The sequence below is a fragment of the Dendropsophus ebraccatus genome, chromosome 3 (assembly GCF_027789765.1).
Source record: "Dendropsophus ebraccatus isolate aDenEbr1 chromosome 3, aDenEbr1.pat, whole genome shotgun sequence".
NCBI lineage: Eukaryota > Metazoa > Chordata > Amphibia > Anura > Hylidae > Dendropsophus > Dendropsophus ebraccatus.
This window is the reverse complement of record NC_091456.1, coordinates 41,144,482-41,163,639: the sequence shown is the minus strand read 5'-3', so window position 1 is coordinate 41,163,639 and position 19,158 is coordinate 41,144,482. Positions and strand designations below refer to the sequence as shown.

Genomic DNA, 19,158 nt, shown 5'->3' with positions numbered 1-19,158 from the left:
GCGGGTTTTTTTTCAATTTCACCACACTTTGAATTTTTTTCTGGTTTCGCAGTGTACTTTATGCAAAAATTCAGCCTGTCATTGCAAAGTACAATTAGTGACGCAAAAAATAAGGGCTCATGTGGGTCTCTAGGTGGAAAAATGCAAGTTCTATGGCCTTTTATGCACAAGGAGGAAAAACCGAAAACGCAAAAATCGAAATTTGCTCTGTCCTTAAAGGGTTAAAAACTTCACATACAACTGCGTATCGGTCAGGGTCCAGCTGCTGAGAACCCAGTAATGCGCGCTCTGTCCCTTCATCTCTGCTACAGGGAGATAATTTCCGTAGACTGCTTGAATTAGCTGTCTACGAATTTATCTCCCTGTAGCGAAGATGAAGGGACAGAGCGCGCGCTCCCGTGTGTGCCTGCCCCTTTATTCTAGCGATCAAGAGGGTTCTCCGCAGCTGGACCCAGACTGATATGCACTTCTGACATATCACTATGACATGTCAGAAGTTTTTAAAAAATGTAGTTACACTTTAAGGGTATGTTCACACTGAGTAAATGTGGTGGAGAGCTCATTCTGTTCCTTCATTTTCACTGCCTCAGTGTGTCACTGTTTGTCTATGGGAGGTCTCATGTGCCTCCGCTCAAACAATTGACATTTACTCAGTGTGAACATACCCTAAGGTTTTGTTCAACTGTGTAACGTGAGCTTTATTAGACTGGGCTTACGTTGCTGCTGCATGGCAGGAGTGTGCTGTAAATGTTTTACCATCTGTCAGGCACATGGGGTAACCAATCACGGTGCACCCTTCATTTTGTATTCTGTACTTGACAAATAAAATCTAGTCTGTGATTGGTTGCCCTGGGAGACATAGATTTATCACAGTTGTAATAAATCTAGGCCATAGTTTATATTAATTCCATATGTACTTCCTTTAAAATGCCAGTTTTGGGCAGTTCTTGGCTTCACACCTGCAGCATGTGAACCCAGCCTAAGGGTACATTTACACTACGGATTCTGCTTGGCGGCCTCTTTGAAGTTACGCCCATTCCATAGCGTCAAAAATTATTTGTCGGCATTCTTTGAGCGGTTGGCGGAATTCGCAGCCAAATATCATTGACTCTTTGGCATTCCAGGCGGAGGCCACCCGGCGTAATCGCTACGGATTCCGTAGTGTTATTGTAACCTTATACTGAACAATCCATAGGATGGGTGGGATTGCATAGGGGGCTGATACCCGGGATCCCCTGCAAAGTCCAGAACAGGAATCCCAAAGCTCCTCTCTGAATGGAGCAGCCGGGCACACAATTGACTGCTGCTCCATTAATGCTGCTTTCACACATGGCAGTTTTTTCAAAACAAAAAGGACAGGTTTTGGAGTTCTTTTAGAAAAGTGATGTTAGGCCACACGTCTATGTCTGCAGAGTAGGGAGGCCCCCATACATGTCAGAGTCAGGAGTACCCAGCAAAGTCAGCAGAAGTGTATGGGGACCTTTACATGGCCCCTGTTTAGACTATGTTCACACAACGTAAGAGACTGGCAGTTCCGTGACCTCGATGGGTCACAGAATGGCTGGTCTCTGAAAAGATCATCCGGGCTGTACCAGCCGGATGATCTTTAGCGCCGCAGAGTTCTTATGCGGGCGCATCCGTGCGAGCCCGCATCAGAACTCCCCACAGCACACTATGGAGCATGCGGCCGGAGCTGCTCGCTCCATAGTGTGCACTGACATGGGTTTCAGTGAATAGCGGCCGCAGAAAACTGACATGTTCAGTTGTTTGCGGCGCCGGTAGAGATCCTGGCCGGAGCGTATACTATGTGTATACGCTCCGGTCGGGATCCCATAGACGGCAAGGTAACATATATTTTCATAATAATCACGGCCGTTGTTGAAATGTGCAACAACAGCCGTGGTTTTACAAAAATATACGTTGTGTGAACATAGCCTAAAAGTAATGGGCAATCATATTGTAATACATGACAGTGTGGACTCCAGCAAAGAAATGGCCGCTCCGAGAGTGTGGCCCCAAGTGGATGACTCCCCTCTATCATTATATCCTCTAATAGGACACATGGATTATTATTTATTTTTATTTTTTTTTTAAACATTCCTTTTATTCCTAATTCAAAAATAAATAAAAAAATCAAACTATAGGAGCTAAGTGTCAGCACTCAGTGTATGCCATAGACTTCCCACACACCAGTGTATCAGCTCAGGCTGCTGAGCTCTGTCACTGTGAAGCCGATAGCTGCTGTGACTCGGGTCTCCTCCTCACAACACACCGACTATCAGGAGAGTGGGCAGAGTACATAGAACAGTCCAGCAGTCTTCTCATATCAGCCATGTCAGCCAACACTTCCTCCTTCCTTCACAGCGGCTCGTTGGTCTAGGGGTATGATTCTCGCTTTGGGTGCGAGAGGTCCCGGGTTCAAATCCCGGACGAGCCCTTCTTTTGAAAAACTAATTGTTATGTTTTTTTTGTTATACACTGGTGACGAGTTTACACCTATGTGTTATGTATAGTGCGCATTGTATTATATTCACATTGCAGCGTTTATTAAGAATGCGGGGGACTCATGACTAAGCTGCGGTGTGCTGTGCTGTTCCTGTGATGAAGCGATCACTGTTTCCCGCCACACGCAGCAGCCCTGACAGGAAACCGCCCTCATCGTCTCCACATGAGATCCGACCACCTTCCCGCTCACACCTGGCGCCCTACGATGCTGAGAAGCGCTCCCCGTCACAGGCACGTCACTGTGTGAGGTCATCGGCTCGTGCACGCGCTCGCGTTCTCCTAGCTATGACGTCAGCCTATTGTTACAGTTCACAAAGCCCGCACTGCTCGGCGTTACCTTCCGTTCTGAATGTCGTATATAGACTGGCATCAGGGTGGATATAAGTTTACACACCCTCAGTTTGTGGTGCAGTGACGTCTCCTCTGTGGTGTACATAGGTTACATCCATGCAGTGCGCCCCCTATCGCTGCAGCATCTGTCTGACGTCACAGCAGTGTCACACTGAGGGGTGGCTGGCTCAAAAAACTTTTTTTTTTTGCCCCATCCACAGCTTTTGTAAAAATTTTAGTACTAATGTTTTTGTTTTTTTTACCACTCTTTTGTGGCTTTTTGTCCATGACGGTCTTTTTCCCCGCCGTATATATTTTTTTTAGTTGTTTTCCCCTAAGTCTCTAGGATTCATGGGGCCCCATAGAAACTGTACGGGCCCCATGAATCCTGTACAGCCCCCCCATACTCACATGACACAAAATGACGCAGGACTGTGCCCATTCCGTTCTCCCTGATCCCCAGATTATTGGGTGAATTCCACCGTCCGCCGAAATAATTGACATGTTAATTCTTTCATTGGACGGCGGAATCCACGCCACCATAGAATGGAGTCTATGGCACAGGCGGAGATGCACGCGGTGGCGAGCGACGGAATCCGCAGCGGATTATCCGCCCCAATTCAGTGGTGTGAACCCACCCTAGGGGCCCTATTCCACCGGACGATTATCGTTCAGATTACCGTTAAATCGTTCGAATCTAAACGATAATCGTTCGGTTGAAATGCAGTTAACAATTAACGACCGAACGAGAAATCGCTGATCGCTTTATAAGACCTGGACCTATTTTTATTGTTGCTCGTTCTCAAAACTTTCGCAAAACGTTCGCATTGAATAAGACGAAGAAATAGTGAAGAAAAACGATCGCAATTACGATCATAAGTAACGATTATCGTTTCATGGAAACGAGTGAACGTTTTCAGGTCTTTCGCAATAGCGGTCGTTTGAGATCGCTAATCGTTAACAATTATGCAAACGATAATCGTCCGGTGGAATAGGGCCCTAACATATCACTATCACTACCCAGTGAAGAGATCTTGCTTAGGTTGCTTTCACATGTTCCGTGTTCCACACAGAACATGGACGTGGAGTGCCTGTAACGGACTGACACCCCCCCCGGGCAGTATCTGTGATAAGATGCTAGAAGCGTGGGAACTGCACGGTCCATATGTATACAGTTCCCCCGCGCCCAGCATCTTATCACAGAGGTTGCCCGGGCGGGGAGTCCGTTACAGGCATTCCACGGAGTGTGTGAATGCGGCCTAATTGTGCAGTGCAGGTATCAAACAGCGGATCAGCAGGGGTGCTGCCAATGAGCAGTTGATGGCCTATTGTGATGGTGCGTTTATGCAGAGACTTATTTTACAGATTTTTTAAGCCAAAGCCAGGAATGGATTTGAAAAGATAGAGCCCAGTCTTTCCTTCCTGACTTGTTCTTTGTTTGTAGCCTGTTTCTGGCTTTGGCTTCAAAAATCTGTCAGATAAATGTCTCTGTGTAAAAGCACCCTCAGGGTGCCTTCACACACGGGATCTGCAGCAGATCCGCAGCAGATTTGATGCTGTGTTCAGTTATTTAGATCAAATCAGCTGCGGATCCACTGCGATACGGTGTGTGAAGCTACCCTTAGGCTATGTTTAGGCTTAGGCTATGTTTTTTTGTTGCAATAATTAATCATTTTATTGGCGCCCAGCTGTCCCTCACGGATTTACTGCAATGAAATTCCAACGTGTGTGAACATACCCTAATCACATTTGTCCGTTTTTATTTTCTCCCCCACTTGTGCCCCTCTTAAGGGGGCATTCACACGTTCCATGAAACACAGAACCTACGGAGGGGTAAGCTGTGTATAAATATAATGCCGGGAATGGAGAGATTGTTTGAATCTTTGCGGCACTGTAATAAGACAGCAGTGCCCAGCCCATGAAACATTCCTCGGCTGATCGTTTCTTTAGGTACGTTTAATAGTGATGCACGGCCGACAGCCGACGATTGCCCAAACAGTTAATACTTTACCTTGTTCCCAGTCTTCTCCTGCGCTCTGTATCCATCCCGGCACCATGTGTGACAGCCTAACAGGCTGCTCAGCCAATCACTGGCCGCGGTGGTCCCGACTGAGCAGCCTGTCAGCTTAGGCCGCTCTGACGCTGCCATGCGCTGTGCCAGGACAGATACAGAGAGCAGGAGAAGACCGGGAACGTGGACAGGTAAAGTATAAACTGTTTGGGCAATTGTTGGCCGTGCATTGCTACGCTTAATAGGAGGCCAATGATTTTAGGTCTGGACCTAAAGAAACGATCAGCCGATTTGTTTCATGGGCTGATCATTGTCACCGTTACACTGAGTGATAATCGACTGAATCGGCAGATTATCATTCCTTGTAATGGTGCATTTACACAGAGAGATTTATCTGACAGATTTTTTAAGCCAAAGCCAGGAATGGATTTGAAGAGGGGAGAAATCTCAGGGTGGTATTACAGGGCCGATGGCGGCCCGATAATACCTGTAAACGAGCAGTGATCTGCTAGATCGTAGCTCATTTACTGGACCTATTACACAGCCCGATAATCGTTAAACAAGGGCTGCAGGGACATCGTTACCGATGTCCTTGCAGCCCTTGCTTAACTATATACAATACCTATCCACGTTCCAGGGCTGCTGCTGCGGTCTTCTTCTCCACGGGTCCCACGCACTCTAACTGCAGAGTGGCCTGTCAGCCGACAGGCCACTTAGCCAATCACAGGCCTGTGATTGGCCGGGCGGCCTGTCAGCTGACAGGCCATTCTGAAGCTAGAGCGTGCCGGACCCGGGGAGAAGAAGACCGCAGCAGCAGCCCTGGAACGTAGATAGGTAATGTATATCGTCAGTTGCCAGCCGCGCACCGCTATTACACATAACGGTGCGCGGTTAGCGCCCGACGAAAATAGGTCCAAACCTATATCAACGATCAGCCGATGTCATCGGCTGATCGTTGTACTTATTACATGGAGCGATAATCAGCCGACCGATTATCGTTCCGTGTAATAGTACCCTCAGTCTTTCTTTTATGACCTGCACCCTGTTTATAGTCTGTTCCTGGCTTTGGCTTCAAAAATCTGTCAGATAAATCTCTCTGTGTAAATGCACCATAAGGCTGGGTTCGCGCTACGGAAAAGGGGCGCATAATCCCCCGCTCGTGCCTGCACGCATTTCCACCTGTGCCATAGACTCGGACTGCGGGATTCGCCCGACTATAGAATGGAGTCTGTGGCACGGCTGGAAATGAGAGCGGGGGCGAGTGGAGGAATCCGCGGGAACTTCTTTGCACGGATTGGTTAGTGTGAACCCACCCTAATGGTGCGTTTACACAGACAGATTTATCTGACAGATCTTTGAAGCCCAAACCAGGAACAGATTATAAACAGGGATCAGGTCATAAAGGAAAGACTGGGATCCATCCTCTTTTCTAATCCATTCCTGACTTTGGCTTCCAAAATCTGCCAGATAAATCTTTCTGTGTAAACGCACCCTTAGTCAGTTCAATCTCCTTCCACACACAATTTCCCCTGTGGCTGCAAACCTGCTGGTGCACTCACCGCTTGGGTTACATCTGTGCACGCAGGATCTAGGCTGCCTTAAAACCAGAGTAGGGGGTGACGCACCCTTACTCACACTTAGTCCTCCAGCAGCCGGGGGAGGATCACCGCAGTTCTACAGGGTACCTAACGCTGACAGTCACCAAGGTAAGGCCGAAAGCCGCCCGATCACGGGTAGATTTGATCAGATAGCAGTGGGTTAAAACGAGAAAGCTTTCTACCCAGTATTAGGATGGGTACACACGGATTGCTCGTATCACAAAATCTTGCTTGTTTACAGAGTTACAATTTTTAAAAATATATAGCTTGTCTTGCAAAACGCTTGCAGACCAAGTTACTTGTAATCCAAGGTTTCACTGTATAAAACCACTGTAAACATGTCTGCAACATTGTGAGCGTGCGATGGATCTGACATTTCGCAGTATGATTGGTCCTTTTTATACATCTAAAGCTTATTAACATGTATTATACAGTAAGCTTCTACTGTTTCCCCGAAAATAGGACATCCTCCTAAAAAAAGACACCCCCACAATCCTACCAACTAGTGTAAAGTAAGACATCCCCCCCGATAAGGCACCCCCCAAAAGTAAGGCTGTGACCCCCGCTACTCACCTAATCCCTTCTTGGACCTTCACAGCCGCGGCTGTCCTGGCGCACGCTCCGCCGTCTGTCCAGCTGCAGGCTCCGCTGTACGTGTTGCTGCATGCTTCGGGTCCTCACCTTGAACCTTGGTGGGTGAGCCAGGGTTGACAGCCGGGGGGTTTGTTCGGTGGTTGAGAGACGGGGGGGGGGTTGAGTCGGGGTTGGAGAACCAGGGGGTAGAGCCAAAGGGAGGCCGGGGTTGGAGAGCCGGTGAAAGAGCCAAGGGGAGGCCAGGGGGTGAAAATTAAGACATCTCCTAAAAATAAGACATAGTGCCTCTTTGGGAGCAAATTATAATATAAGGCACTGTCTTATTTTCGGGGAAATGCGGTATAAGCAAAGAGTGACTATTGCATGCTCTAAAATTTAATTAAAAGTCTAAATTAACACTTTAGCAATTAGATCTTGGAAAGAGTCAGACTTTATGAGTGTAGTGTGTGTCACAAGATGGTGTTTGACTGGCTTCTTCTGTGAAGTCGGAAAGCCTTCCAGTTATGATTCATTTCTGTGTAACTGTTCTGCACGCACCCAGGTCTATGTGACAAACCACCAACCAGACCACATACAAGCTTCTAGGAGAACAGGTTGTTCACTTCACATATATGGTCAGTGGTAGGTGGTCTAGATATATATATATATATATATATATATATATATATATATATATATATATATACTGAAATCTTTCTAGCTGCATTCTTCAGATGATAATGGGTTTAAGAATCTTCTTTCTGTTTATTTGCCTTTTACTTAGTGGATGTGCAGGTAGGTACATATTACTTCTATGCAATCTAGAGAATAGAGATCTAATGGACAACTCTTTGAGTCGTCAGTCATTTTATCTAATAAATAGATAGAAAATACATGTATATGTCATAAAAGTAAGTATGTAAGATAAAAATAAGGATATCCTGTATGTTGTTTGGTTGTAAAAGTAACATTTTAAATATGGCAATGCTGCGAGGCATGGGGATGGGTAAGTATACTTTGTTTATAAATTTTCCTGCACCCCATGCCTTACTGCCATTTTTTTAGTTTCACTGGACTCCTCCTTTAAATCATAGGTGTTTTGCCATCCTCTTTATCAAAACAGCAGAATGTTAGCTTGAACTAGAAACTTTTTTCTTTTTACTATGTTAGTGATAATTAACCAGTGTGAATAAAGGAGACCACTGAAAAATCTCCAAATTTATCTTTATTGATCATGCCACATGTATCAGAGGCATGACAATAATAAAGGGATGGTAATTTAAAGGGAATCTATTTGCTGATTTTTACATTCCCAACAGCTTTCACAAACCCTTTAAATGCTGCAAGCTGGAATGCCTCCTCACTCCCCCTCCTCCATTCCTAAATCGACATATAGACCTGAAATGGATGAATATTGGATATACAATTAACCCCTTAACAGCGCATGACGGGTATACCCATCATGCGGCCATTAAGGGGGATCAGAGAGGGCCCCTGTCCCTGGTGTCTAGTGGGGGGGGGGGGAGAGAGATCCCTTGTAATGAACCGGCCGGGGCTCAGTGTCGGAATGACGCTAATCCCGACTCGGCAATCTATGTAGATCATGGGTCTCAAACTCAATTTACCCGGGGGCCGCTGGAGGTAGAGTCTGGGTGAGGCTGGGCCGCATCAGGTTTTCCACAAGAAGGGGACTGGAGGGTGACACAGGGGACTGGGGGGAGCTGGCGGGTGACACAGGGGACTGGGGGGAGCTGGCGGGTGACACAGGGGACTGGGGGGAGCTGGAGGGTGACACAGGGGGTGACAGAGGGGACTGGGGGTCTCTGAGAGGGGACTGGGGGTGACACAGGGGACTGGGAGGAGCAGGGGGGTGACACAGGGGACTGGGGGAGCAGGGGGTGACACAGGGGACTGAGGGGAGCAGGGGGGTGACACAGGGGACTGGGGGTCTCTGAGAGGGGACTGGGGGTGACACAGGGGACTGGGGGTCTCAGAGGGGACTGGGGGGAGCAGGGGGTGACACAGGGGACTGGGGGGAGCAGGGGGTGACACAGGGGACTGGGGGAGCAGGGGGTGACACAGGGGACTGGGGGTCTCTGAGAGGGGACTGGGGGTGACACAGGGGACTGGGGGTGACACAGGGGACTGGGGGTCTCTGAGAGGGGACTGGGGGTGACAAAGGGGACTGGGGGTCTCAGAGGGGACTGGGGGGAGCAGGGGGTGACACAGGGGACTGGGGGGAGCTGGAGGGTGACGCAGGGGGTGACAGAGGGGACTGGGGGTCTCTGAGAGGGGACTGGGGGTCTCTGAGAGGGGACTGGGGGTCTCTGAGAGGGGACTAGGGGTGACACAGGGGACTGGGGGAGCAGGGGGGTGACACAGGGGACTGGGGGAGCAGGGGGTGACACAGGGGACTGAGGGGAGCAGGGGGGTGACACAGGGGACTGGGGGTCTCTGAGAGGGGACTGGGGGTGACACAGGGGACTGGGGGTCTCAGAGGGGACTGGGGGGAGCAGGGGGTGACACAGGGGACTGGGGGGAGCAGGGGGTGACACAGGGAACTGGGGGTCTCTGAGAGGGGACTGGGGGTGACACAGGGGACTGGGGGTGACACAGGGGACTGGGGGAGCAGGGGGTGACACAAGGGACTGGGGGTCTCTGAGAGGGGACTGGGGGTGACACAGGGGACTGTGGGGTGACACAGGGGACTGGGAGTCTCTGAGAGGGGAGCAGGGGGGTGACACAGGGGACTGGGGGTCTCTGAGAGGGGACTGGGGGTGACAAAGGGGACTGGGGGTCTCAGAGGGGACTGGGGGGAGCAGGGGGTGACACAGGGGACTGGGGGGAGCAGGGGGTGACACAGGGGACTGGGGGGAGCAGGGGGTGACACAGGGGACTGGGGGGAGCAGGGGGTGACACAGGGGACTGGGGGGAGCAGGGGGTGACACAGGGGACTGGGGGTCTCTGAGAGGGGACTGGGGGGTGACACAGGGGAGCTGGGGGTCACCGAGAGGGGACTGGGGGGAGCTGGGGGTCACTGAGAGGGGATTGGGGGAAGCTGGGCATACACCCCTCCTCCTCCTCTCACCCCCAGCACGGGCGCTCTCCTCTCAGCCGCACATGCAGCTCCTCGATCTCTGGAGGAGGAGGCCGCGGGGACTGCAGGGTGAGGTGATCGCATCGCTGAAAGCCCTGGGGCTGTAAAGCAGGATCGGGGGTCTGCACTGCATCCCCCGATCCTGCTGAACAGCCCCAGGACTTGCAGCGCTGCGATCACCTTGCAGTCCCTGCGGCCTCCTCCTCCAGAGACCGGGCAGCTGCATGTGCGGCAGGGACGCTAGGGGGCGGAGGCTCTGCTAGGCGGCTGTAGGCGGCTGTAGGCGGCTGTAGGCGGCTGTAGGCGCCTCCCACCCCCACCACCACCGCCCACCTCTCCGTCGTCTTCGGGAGGCTGGCAGTACAGCTGCAACCGTCGCTGATGCCGGCCCCCCTCAGCCGCGTCATCAGCTGCTCAGGCGCGATTGGCTGAGCATAAAGTTAAGCTCAGCCAATCGCGGCTGAGCAGCTGATGAGGGCCGCACTTTCAGGGAAGATACCATTGAGGTGGGGGCCGCAAACTAGTGTCCCGAGGGCCGCAGTTGGCCCGCGGGCCGCGAGTTTGAGACCCCTGATGTAGATGGTCTGCAGCAGACCATTTTAATAGAGCACCAATCTGATGGATCGGTGCTCTGTTATATACACAGCATTGATCTCAGTGGGAGATCAGTGCTGTGCTTATAGAAGTCCCCCAGGGGGCTTCTAATTACTGTTAGTGAAAGCAAAATAAAGTGTTTTTATTAATAAAAAATCCCCTCCCCTAATAAAAGTCCAAATCACCCCCCCCCCCCCTTTCCAATTTTATAAATAAAAATAAATAAACATGTTTGGTATCGCTGCGTGCGTAATGATCCCTCACGGTAAACAGCGTAAGCATAAAAAATTTCCAAAGTGCAAAATTGCGCATTTTTGGTCGCATCAAATCTAGAAAAATTGTAATAAAAAGCGATCAAAAAGTCACATATGCGCAATCAAGATACCGATAGAAAGTACAGATCATGGCGCAATAAATGACATCTCACACAGCCCCATAGACCAAAGGATAAAAGCGCTATAAGCATGGTAATAGAGCGATTTTAAGGAACGTTTATTTTCTGTAAAAGGTTTTATTTTTTTTACGAGGCATCAATTAATATAAAAGTTATATATGTTACATATCGTTTTAATCGTACTGACTTGAGGAACATATATAACACGTCAATTTTCCCATAGGACACACGGCGGAAAAAACGAAGCCCCCCCAAAGAAAAAGGATTGTGTTTCTTTTTTTAATTTCACTTCGCAAATAATTTTTTTTTGGTTTCGCAGCATATTTTATGCAAAAATTCAGCCTGTTATTGCAAAGTACAATTAGTGATGCAAAAAATAAGGGCTTATGTGGGTCCGTAGGTGTAAAAATGCAACTATAGCCTTATATACACAAGGAGGAAAAACGAAAACTCAAAAACGAAAATTAACCCGGTCCTTAAGGGGTTAAAGCATATCTGTACCAGCATGTAGGCACCCCCAAACCGCTGGTACCGCGTTGTACAGGTCCACATGCCATGTCTGGTTCAGGTTTTGGCCTCCTGGTGCCGGTATTTTGGAGAAAAAGTAGTTTTATTTGTGTGGTGTGGCAAGGTGGGAAGTCAATGTGGCATGTCCTAGACATGCAGCACTTCTCTCCTTGCCTCTCTTCCTTATCAGCATGCCTCTGGGCTGGATGGCGGCGGGGAGAGAGGAGCTGCATGCCTAGGGCACGGATGCTGTAGGCCACACCACTCTGACTCCCAGCCTGACCGCAGAAATAAAACTAGATTTTCTCCAAAATACCAGCACCGTGAGAAAGGTCAACCGCGAAACCAGACACAGCGTGAGCGTGCGGACCTGTACAACGTGGTACTGGCGGTTCAGGAGTGGTTACATGCTGGTACAGATTCGCTTTAAATACCGTAAAGTGTTTTTGTAAGTGGACTATATTATTGGTATATAATACAGTACATTCTTGTCTCCCCCAGATGCTGAGGACATTATTGGTGGAGATGAGGTGCAGCCGCACAGCAGGCCTTACATGGCATTTGTGAAAATCTTACCCCCAGGAGGAAAGCCGATCAGATGTGGCGGATTGCTGATAAGAGATGACTATGTTTTAACAGCAGCTCACTGTGCACAAGGGTGAGTATGCTATACATTGTACTGATAAAGAAATGGATGTCTACATGCAATTGTTTTTTTTAATGTTAACTTTTAATACTGTGTTTCTATGTCTCATTTGGTGTGTGCATTGGGGCAGCATCTAGCTGATATGTCAAACCGATCTATAGGTTCCATTCACTACATATATACCAGAAGACCACCTCTACAGCACCTATTTTCACACTATACCTTGTGGTTGTTGATTTTGCACTATTTTTTTTTCAATTTTCCGTGCAGCAGGGCTCCCAAACTCGTGGCTCATGGCCCACATCTGTGTGACTCGCCATAGCATCTTGAGTTATGACTAAATTAAAGCTACTAATGGTGCGTTTACACAGACAGATTTATCTGACAGATTTTTTAAGCCAAAGCCAGGAACAGACTATAAACCGGGAACAGGTCATAAAGAAAAGACTGAGATTTCTCTTCTTTTCAAATCCATTCCTGGCTTTGGCTTCCAAAATCTGTCAGATAAATCTGCCTGTGTAAACGCACCATAAGTCACTGGTAAGGTGATCTAAGTGCAACCACCGGCGCAACTCACTAAAGGCAAAATGCATTTGATTCCATAAGGATGAGTGTATAAATCATGTATATTGCATATATTGAGTATATACATATATATATATATATATATATATATATATATTGTATATAAGTGTCACACAAACATGCCAGTACCTATAGTGTTTAATACAAGGTCTGTACACTAAGCTCTCGCTAATCCGTCTGCCGGTGGCACCACGAATCACAGCTCACCCTCTCCAGCATATGACTCTCAGTGCTCATACCAACATAGACAGTCCACAACAAGAAATGCCAGGGAATGGTACTTCAGTATCGATGTACTGGCGTGAGGCAATGGACACTGGATACAGTAGTTAATGCGGATATTCCACCAGAACTCAAGTCTAGGGGCAGGCGGAGTAGTAGGTGGAGTGTGGCCACGCTCCGTCCAGCATCATGCACCAAAAAGCTTCTGCCCGTTTTAGAAAATAGTTCAGTTTCCTTCATCAGGGAGGGGCTCCGTTGTTGCTTCCTTTTATGACCTGGTCTTGATTCTGTCTCTTATCCAATATGGCTGGTTAACCTTTTCTTGTCCATCCAGTATGGCTGATTAACCCTTATTAAGCCATTCACTTCCTCCCTGCCACTAACAAAATGATTTGAGGTTTTCTTCCTTTCCTAATGGTTATCCTTTCTTTCCCAGATTAGATGTGATATCTACATGCATGTATCGCAACTCACATTCCCCCAAGAAAATATATGTGTATGTATATAAAAAAAATAAAAGAAATTTAAAAATATGTTTTTATATACACACACATATATTTTGTTGGGGGAATGTGAGTTGCAATACATGCATGTAGAAAAACAGAAAGGCCAACCACCTAACCGGATATGGCATGATAAAGTGTAAAAACCGGTTTGGAGGTGGGTACCGGCCGTGGACATTTCTAACACTGAAGCAATTGCAGGCTCAGATGTACCTGGATTTATCAAAAGACATGTGCCTCTTGATAAATCCAATGTGATCATACACTGGTGTGGGTTTATTTAACATGTCAGGTGAAATACCAGTCTTAGTAAATTCCCCCCATTGTTTTTCCAGATTCACTACCACTTTTAGTTTTTTCAGACTTGTCTCCTCTATTTTTGAGTTGATTTGGCCCCTATCACAAAATGTTGTCCAGTCGTAACTCAGTTGAGATATTTTCTTCTAATATCTTTGATGCAAAATTATTTAGCAATTTTGACCACAGGAGACAATGTGTGTTCAGTCATTTTCAAAAAGCTTTTCTTGTGGTTTTGGTTTCACAAAGACATTTCAAAGAGGCACTGTCTCAAAATATTTTATTTTAGGAAGTCAACAGGGGTTGTGCTTGCACGTAGTTTCTACAAGTAGTTTCTACCACTACTTCCCCCCCCCCCCCCCCCCAACCGCTTGTACTTTTGAATAGCTGATTTTAATCCAAGATCTGTCCTGGGGTCCGCTCGGCAGGTGATGCAGTTATTGTTCTAAAAAACTACTTTTAAACTTGCAGCCCTGGGTCAAATTGGCGTGGCCTAGAGTGTCTATGCCCTAGACTTGCGACGCCTATCCGTCCCTCCTCCCTGCCCTTCTCATCGTTAGGAATGTCCCTAGGCAGGATTTCTTCTATTCAACACCTGTATGAATACTGCACAGGTGTCTTAACGATCCAATACATGTGCATTTTTTAGACAGGTGATGAATAGAAGAAATCCTGTCTAGGGGCATTCCTAATAGTGAAGAGGGCGGGGAGGAAGGACGGAGGGGCGTTGCAAGCCTAAGGCATCGACATTCTAAGCCACGCCCATTTGACCCAGAGCTGCAAGTTTAAAAGTCTCCTCCCAGTTCTGAGCTGCTGCTTTCTGCTGAAGACACAAAAATCCGTGTGTGAGCCTTCCTTTTTGTCTCCAGCCATTCCGGAACGGCTGATGTAAACAAGTCCCTGACTCGCTTTATATGCAACACTGTAGCTTCTCTGTAATGCTGGGAGGGTTATTCTGAGGTCAAGTTGCTAATTAACTCACTGTGATTAATCCTCCCAGCGTTACAAAGTTGCAGAAAAAGCCAGTCAGGAACTTGTTTACATCAGCTGTCTCAGAACCGATCAGTGTGTTGATATGAATCCTAGCTGCACAGTATAGATCTACTGTGCATCTTCCTGAGGCTACCAGCCATGTCTGCAGCGGTAGCTTTAGATTGAAGAAAAAGTAGTTTTCTTAGAATTTTTAGACACGGCTCTCTCAGCACGCAGTGCAGGGAGGATTGACAGGCAGAGAAACCACTAATTGGTCCCTCTGCCTGTCAATCATCCTTGCAGAGCACGCTGGCCAGCAGAGAGCCGTGACTAGCCATGGGTGGCTCCCTGCCCAGATGACTAGTTGCCATCCCTCTCCCAGCCTCGCGCAGCAGAATAAAACTCCTTTTTCCCCTATGTAAAGCTACTGCTGCAGATGTGGCTGGTAACCTCAGGGAGCTGCACAGTAGATCTATACTGTGCAGCTGGAAACCATATCAGCACAATGCTGATTGGTTCCCTTTTAGTTAACATAATGCAGAAACAACTCCATTCAGATGCATGGAAGCTTTTTACATCAGGGACATTTTCTTGTTTCTATTGTCTGCTAATTTGGTAAACTATGAAAGTGATATTTCAGTTCTGTTCATTGCTGGGATGTTTTGTGTACATAGAAAAATAAGTGTGATCCTGGGTGCCCATGACATCATGGCTGCAGAAGTTTCCAGACAAGAGATAGAAGTCTGTAATGCAATTCAACATCCAAATTACGCACTAAATCAGAAGTATGATATCATGTTACTAAAGGTATGTACATTTCAGCTGTGTTCCCACATTCGTGTTTTACACATCATAGTCTCATTTTGTGAAGATGCTGCAGCATTGCGATAGTTCTGCAATAAACTCTTAAAGGGGTTGTTCAGCAAAAATCTTTTTCTTTCAAATCAACTGGTGTCAGTAAGTTAAATAGATTTGTAATTTACTTCTATTAAAAAATCTCAAGTCTTCCAATACTTATTAGCTACTGTATGTCCTGAAAGAAATGTTGTTTTATTTCCAGTCTGACACACTGCTCTCTGCTGGTTTTCTATGTGGATTCATAGAAAACCGAGACAAAGTTACTGTCTCGGCCAGAGAGGTCAGCAGAGAGCACTGTGTCAGACTGAAAATAAAACAACATTTGGGAAGACTTGTGATTTTTTAATAGAAGTAACTTACAAATCTATATAACTTTCTGACACCAGTTGATTTGAAAGGAAAAGATTTTCACTGGACAACCCCTTAAATGTATGTGAACATAGCCTCCGCAACAGTCTTTCCTTGTCATAAATAACCTTATAGAATATTTAGGCTTGGTTTATGTTAATAAAGTAACAAAAAGCAGCAAAAACACAACAAAAGCCTGAGGCTTCCACATGTGTGTTGTCAAAACCACGCCCCCATTTCCTCCCCTATGGCTGTTATTATTAGCAACAGCACACAGCTATTGGTTGAAGAAATGTGGGAGTGGTTTCAACTATGAATATGGAAACAGCCTTAACCCCTTAATGTCCGGGCCAATTTTCGTTCTTGCATTTGTTTTTATCTGCTTGTGGTTGACCCGTTCAGGACCAGGAACATAACTGTACGTGCATTTTTGCGGTGCATTCCTGTTCATGGGCATACAGTTACATCCGCAGATCAAAAGGGCAAAGAAGCTCTGTCTGTGCCATCCGTGGCAGGGCCTGACTCTCACTGATAGCTGGGCATCTGCCGAGACCCAAACCACGCTCGTATCCCGGTAGTTAACCCTATAGATGTGCACAGCCCCAATTGTTGGTATGACCAGCGAAGACCTCAGTCTGTTAAAATCAATATAAAATAATTACTAGAAAATACTAAAATATGTCACATGTTGGGTGAAAAGAACTGCTAAATATAATATAGAATGTTTTATTTATACAATCTCTAAACAAATGGTGTGAACAGTACTGGACACCAGGATCTCTGGTGATGATTCTTACTGCTACTGCTGAGCTATGATATCATGCAATGGGAATAGAAGTAGAGCTGAAGATTTTAAAGTGATACTGTCACCCTCCTTACTCTCACTTAATTTCATTAGTGGACAGTGTCACCTAGTCGGGGCTTCACAGCCGATGGGCCTCATCTTCCTGCTTGGGGGAGAGGGACCAACACAACGCCATGAAGCCCCGCCTAGATGACACTGTCCACTGGTGAAATAAAGTGATTTTAGAGCAGAAAGTAGACACAGACAAGTTTTATACAGTTATACATCATAGGTGCAGCATCTAAGCTTGCGGATGGTGTGAAGAACCATGCATAGAGTAATGGGGGTGACAGTATCACTTTAAGAACACGAAATTAAGTCAGATCTAGGCAGGAATTTTATTGGCATTGCAGTTTTGTTGTCTAGTGATCATAAATCCAATTTTAGAGCATTTTCTTTGTTAACAGGATTTTTTTTTCCTTTCTTTTTTTGTGTCACATAATAAAGTTGGGTAAGAAAGCTGAGATAAATAGATACGTCTTACCCTTGCCAATTGACATAAGCAACAGCAATTTAAAACCTGGACGTGTCTGCAGTGTTGCCGGATGGGGTGAATGTAATGCCTTCAATGACGAACAATCAAATTTATTACGAGAAGTCAATCTAGAGGTGGTTTCTACCGGAAAATGCTCTACCTCTTACCGTGATTTCATCTGTGCAGGAAGAAAAAATACTGGCAGGGTAAGTATCATGTATTTACGTGCATACACATCACATATATTTCTTATATTCATATATTAATATTTCCTTTATATGCACAGTAGAAATATTACAACCCTAATCCCTGCAAGTCCCTAAAGGTGGTTATACAATACCATGATGATTTGTGTGTACAACTAACACTATGGCCATGTGGTACAATCAAATGTGTATCTGCAGTAAGCTCCATGTTTATGGCTGTAATATGGTTTTGTGCATAAGCTAGGGGCAGCGCTCAATTGGAAATTTAGTTTGTTTTACCAGTTCTGCCCTTGGTCTTTGCACTAAGCTGTAATACAGCCGTTTGTATGGGCCCTGAGGGCATGTTTACATATTTAGGTTCCTGGCCTTGTATTCAATAAATACAATTTAAAAAAAAACTAAATGCATGAACACACCCTAAAGCTATCTTCCTACTATGTGTCTTTTAGGCTGTTTTACTGATGTCTTTTTAGATTGCCGTCATTTTAAAGCAAAAATACGACCATATTATGCAAACTACAGTTGTTATTTCTGCAGAGCAATTTGGCGGTGACTGAAGAATCTGTTTTCAAAACTGATGTGTGGATGAGGCCTGTGCACAAAGAGGAAGAGCGGCGGAATTGTCCGCCGCGGAATGCTACCAGCCTTCCCTGTCATAATGACAGTCTATGGGAGGCTAGTGCGGCTCCTCTCTACGCGCTGAAGAATGAACATGTTCATTCTTCAGCGCCAAGAGATCCAGTGCGTGAGCCTCCCATAGAGTGTCATAATGACACGGAGGCTGGCGGAATTGTCCGCCGCAGAATTCCGCCGCTCTTGCTCTGTGTGCACGAGGCCTTAGTCAATTCACGCTTACCTGTGAATTTTTTTATTTCCTGTCGCTTGATTTATCAAGAGGCGCGCGTGGAGGCTGCTGCGCAACAAACTAAAATATCTTCACCAGCTTGGAGCTGGGGTAGATTTTTAGACTGTTTTTGGCTAATCTAAAATTGATAAATTTTAGGCAGGGGGAGGACAAGCCTCTGCACGTGCAATGCCATGCCGCCACTCTGCCCATATCGCACACAAGGCACAAACCTGAAAAAAGTGCAGTTTTTGCCCACAAAAATTTTGTATAATCTTTAAGTTTGCGCTAGGCGCAGACTTTAATGAATGTGCCCCAAAATGTTTCCAGTGGAAATAGGATATGGCTAGAGCTACATGGTTACCTTGGCCATGACTCACATAACATGGTCAAAAATGTAGTGTCATGGTGCCTGCATTGCAACTATTGAATGTGACTGTAGATGCATTGCAACACACAAGTTGCCATGACTGCGACTTAACAGTTTGCAGGACTGGATTTCTGGCAATCGTTGGGTTGTGGCAGCAATTTTGGTAACAATTTGTGTGTCACAATGTGAACACATTCATGTTCATGAGCAGAGAGCATAACATTATGACTTTTGACCGAGCAATGTTTGAAAGGCTCCACTGCAATTACAGTGTAAGGCTACTGTATGTTCACACATAGTATTTCCATCAGTCTTTTGGTCAGTATTTTTCAACCGAAACCAGGAGTGGGTTAAAAACACAGAAACTGTGCAGATGTTT

At 46.5% G+C, this 19,158-nt stretch overlaps 1 protein-coding gene and 1 non-coding gene across 2 annotated transcripts in view; both read left to right on the top strand.

Moving 5' to 3' along the window:
• The first annotated feature begins 2,365 nt into the window (after window positions 1-2,365).
• TRNAP-UGG (transfer RNA proline (anticodon UGG)) lies at window positions 2,366-2,437 on the top strand. The gene has a single exon. It is a non-coding gene; the product is annotated as a tRNA-Pro (tRNA).
• Window positions 2,438-7,751: 5,314 nt separating this feature from the next.
• The window catches only part of LOC138785520 (mast cell protease 1A-like), a 33,108-nt gene continuing 21,701 nt past the window's right edge, over window positions 7,752-19,158 (top strand). The window contains exons 1-4 of the mRNA XM_069961557.1: window positions 7,752-7,812; window positions 12,111-12,267; window positions 15,509-15,641; window positions 17,332-17,565. Of these exons, the coding sequence (XP_069817658.1) occupies window positions 7,752-7,812; window positions 12,111-12,267; window positions 15,509-15,641; window positions 17,332-17,565 (585 nt within the window). The remainder of the gene's footprint in view (window positions 7,813-12,110; window positions 12,268-15,508; window positions 15,642-17,331; window positions 17,566-19,158) is intronic.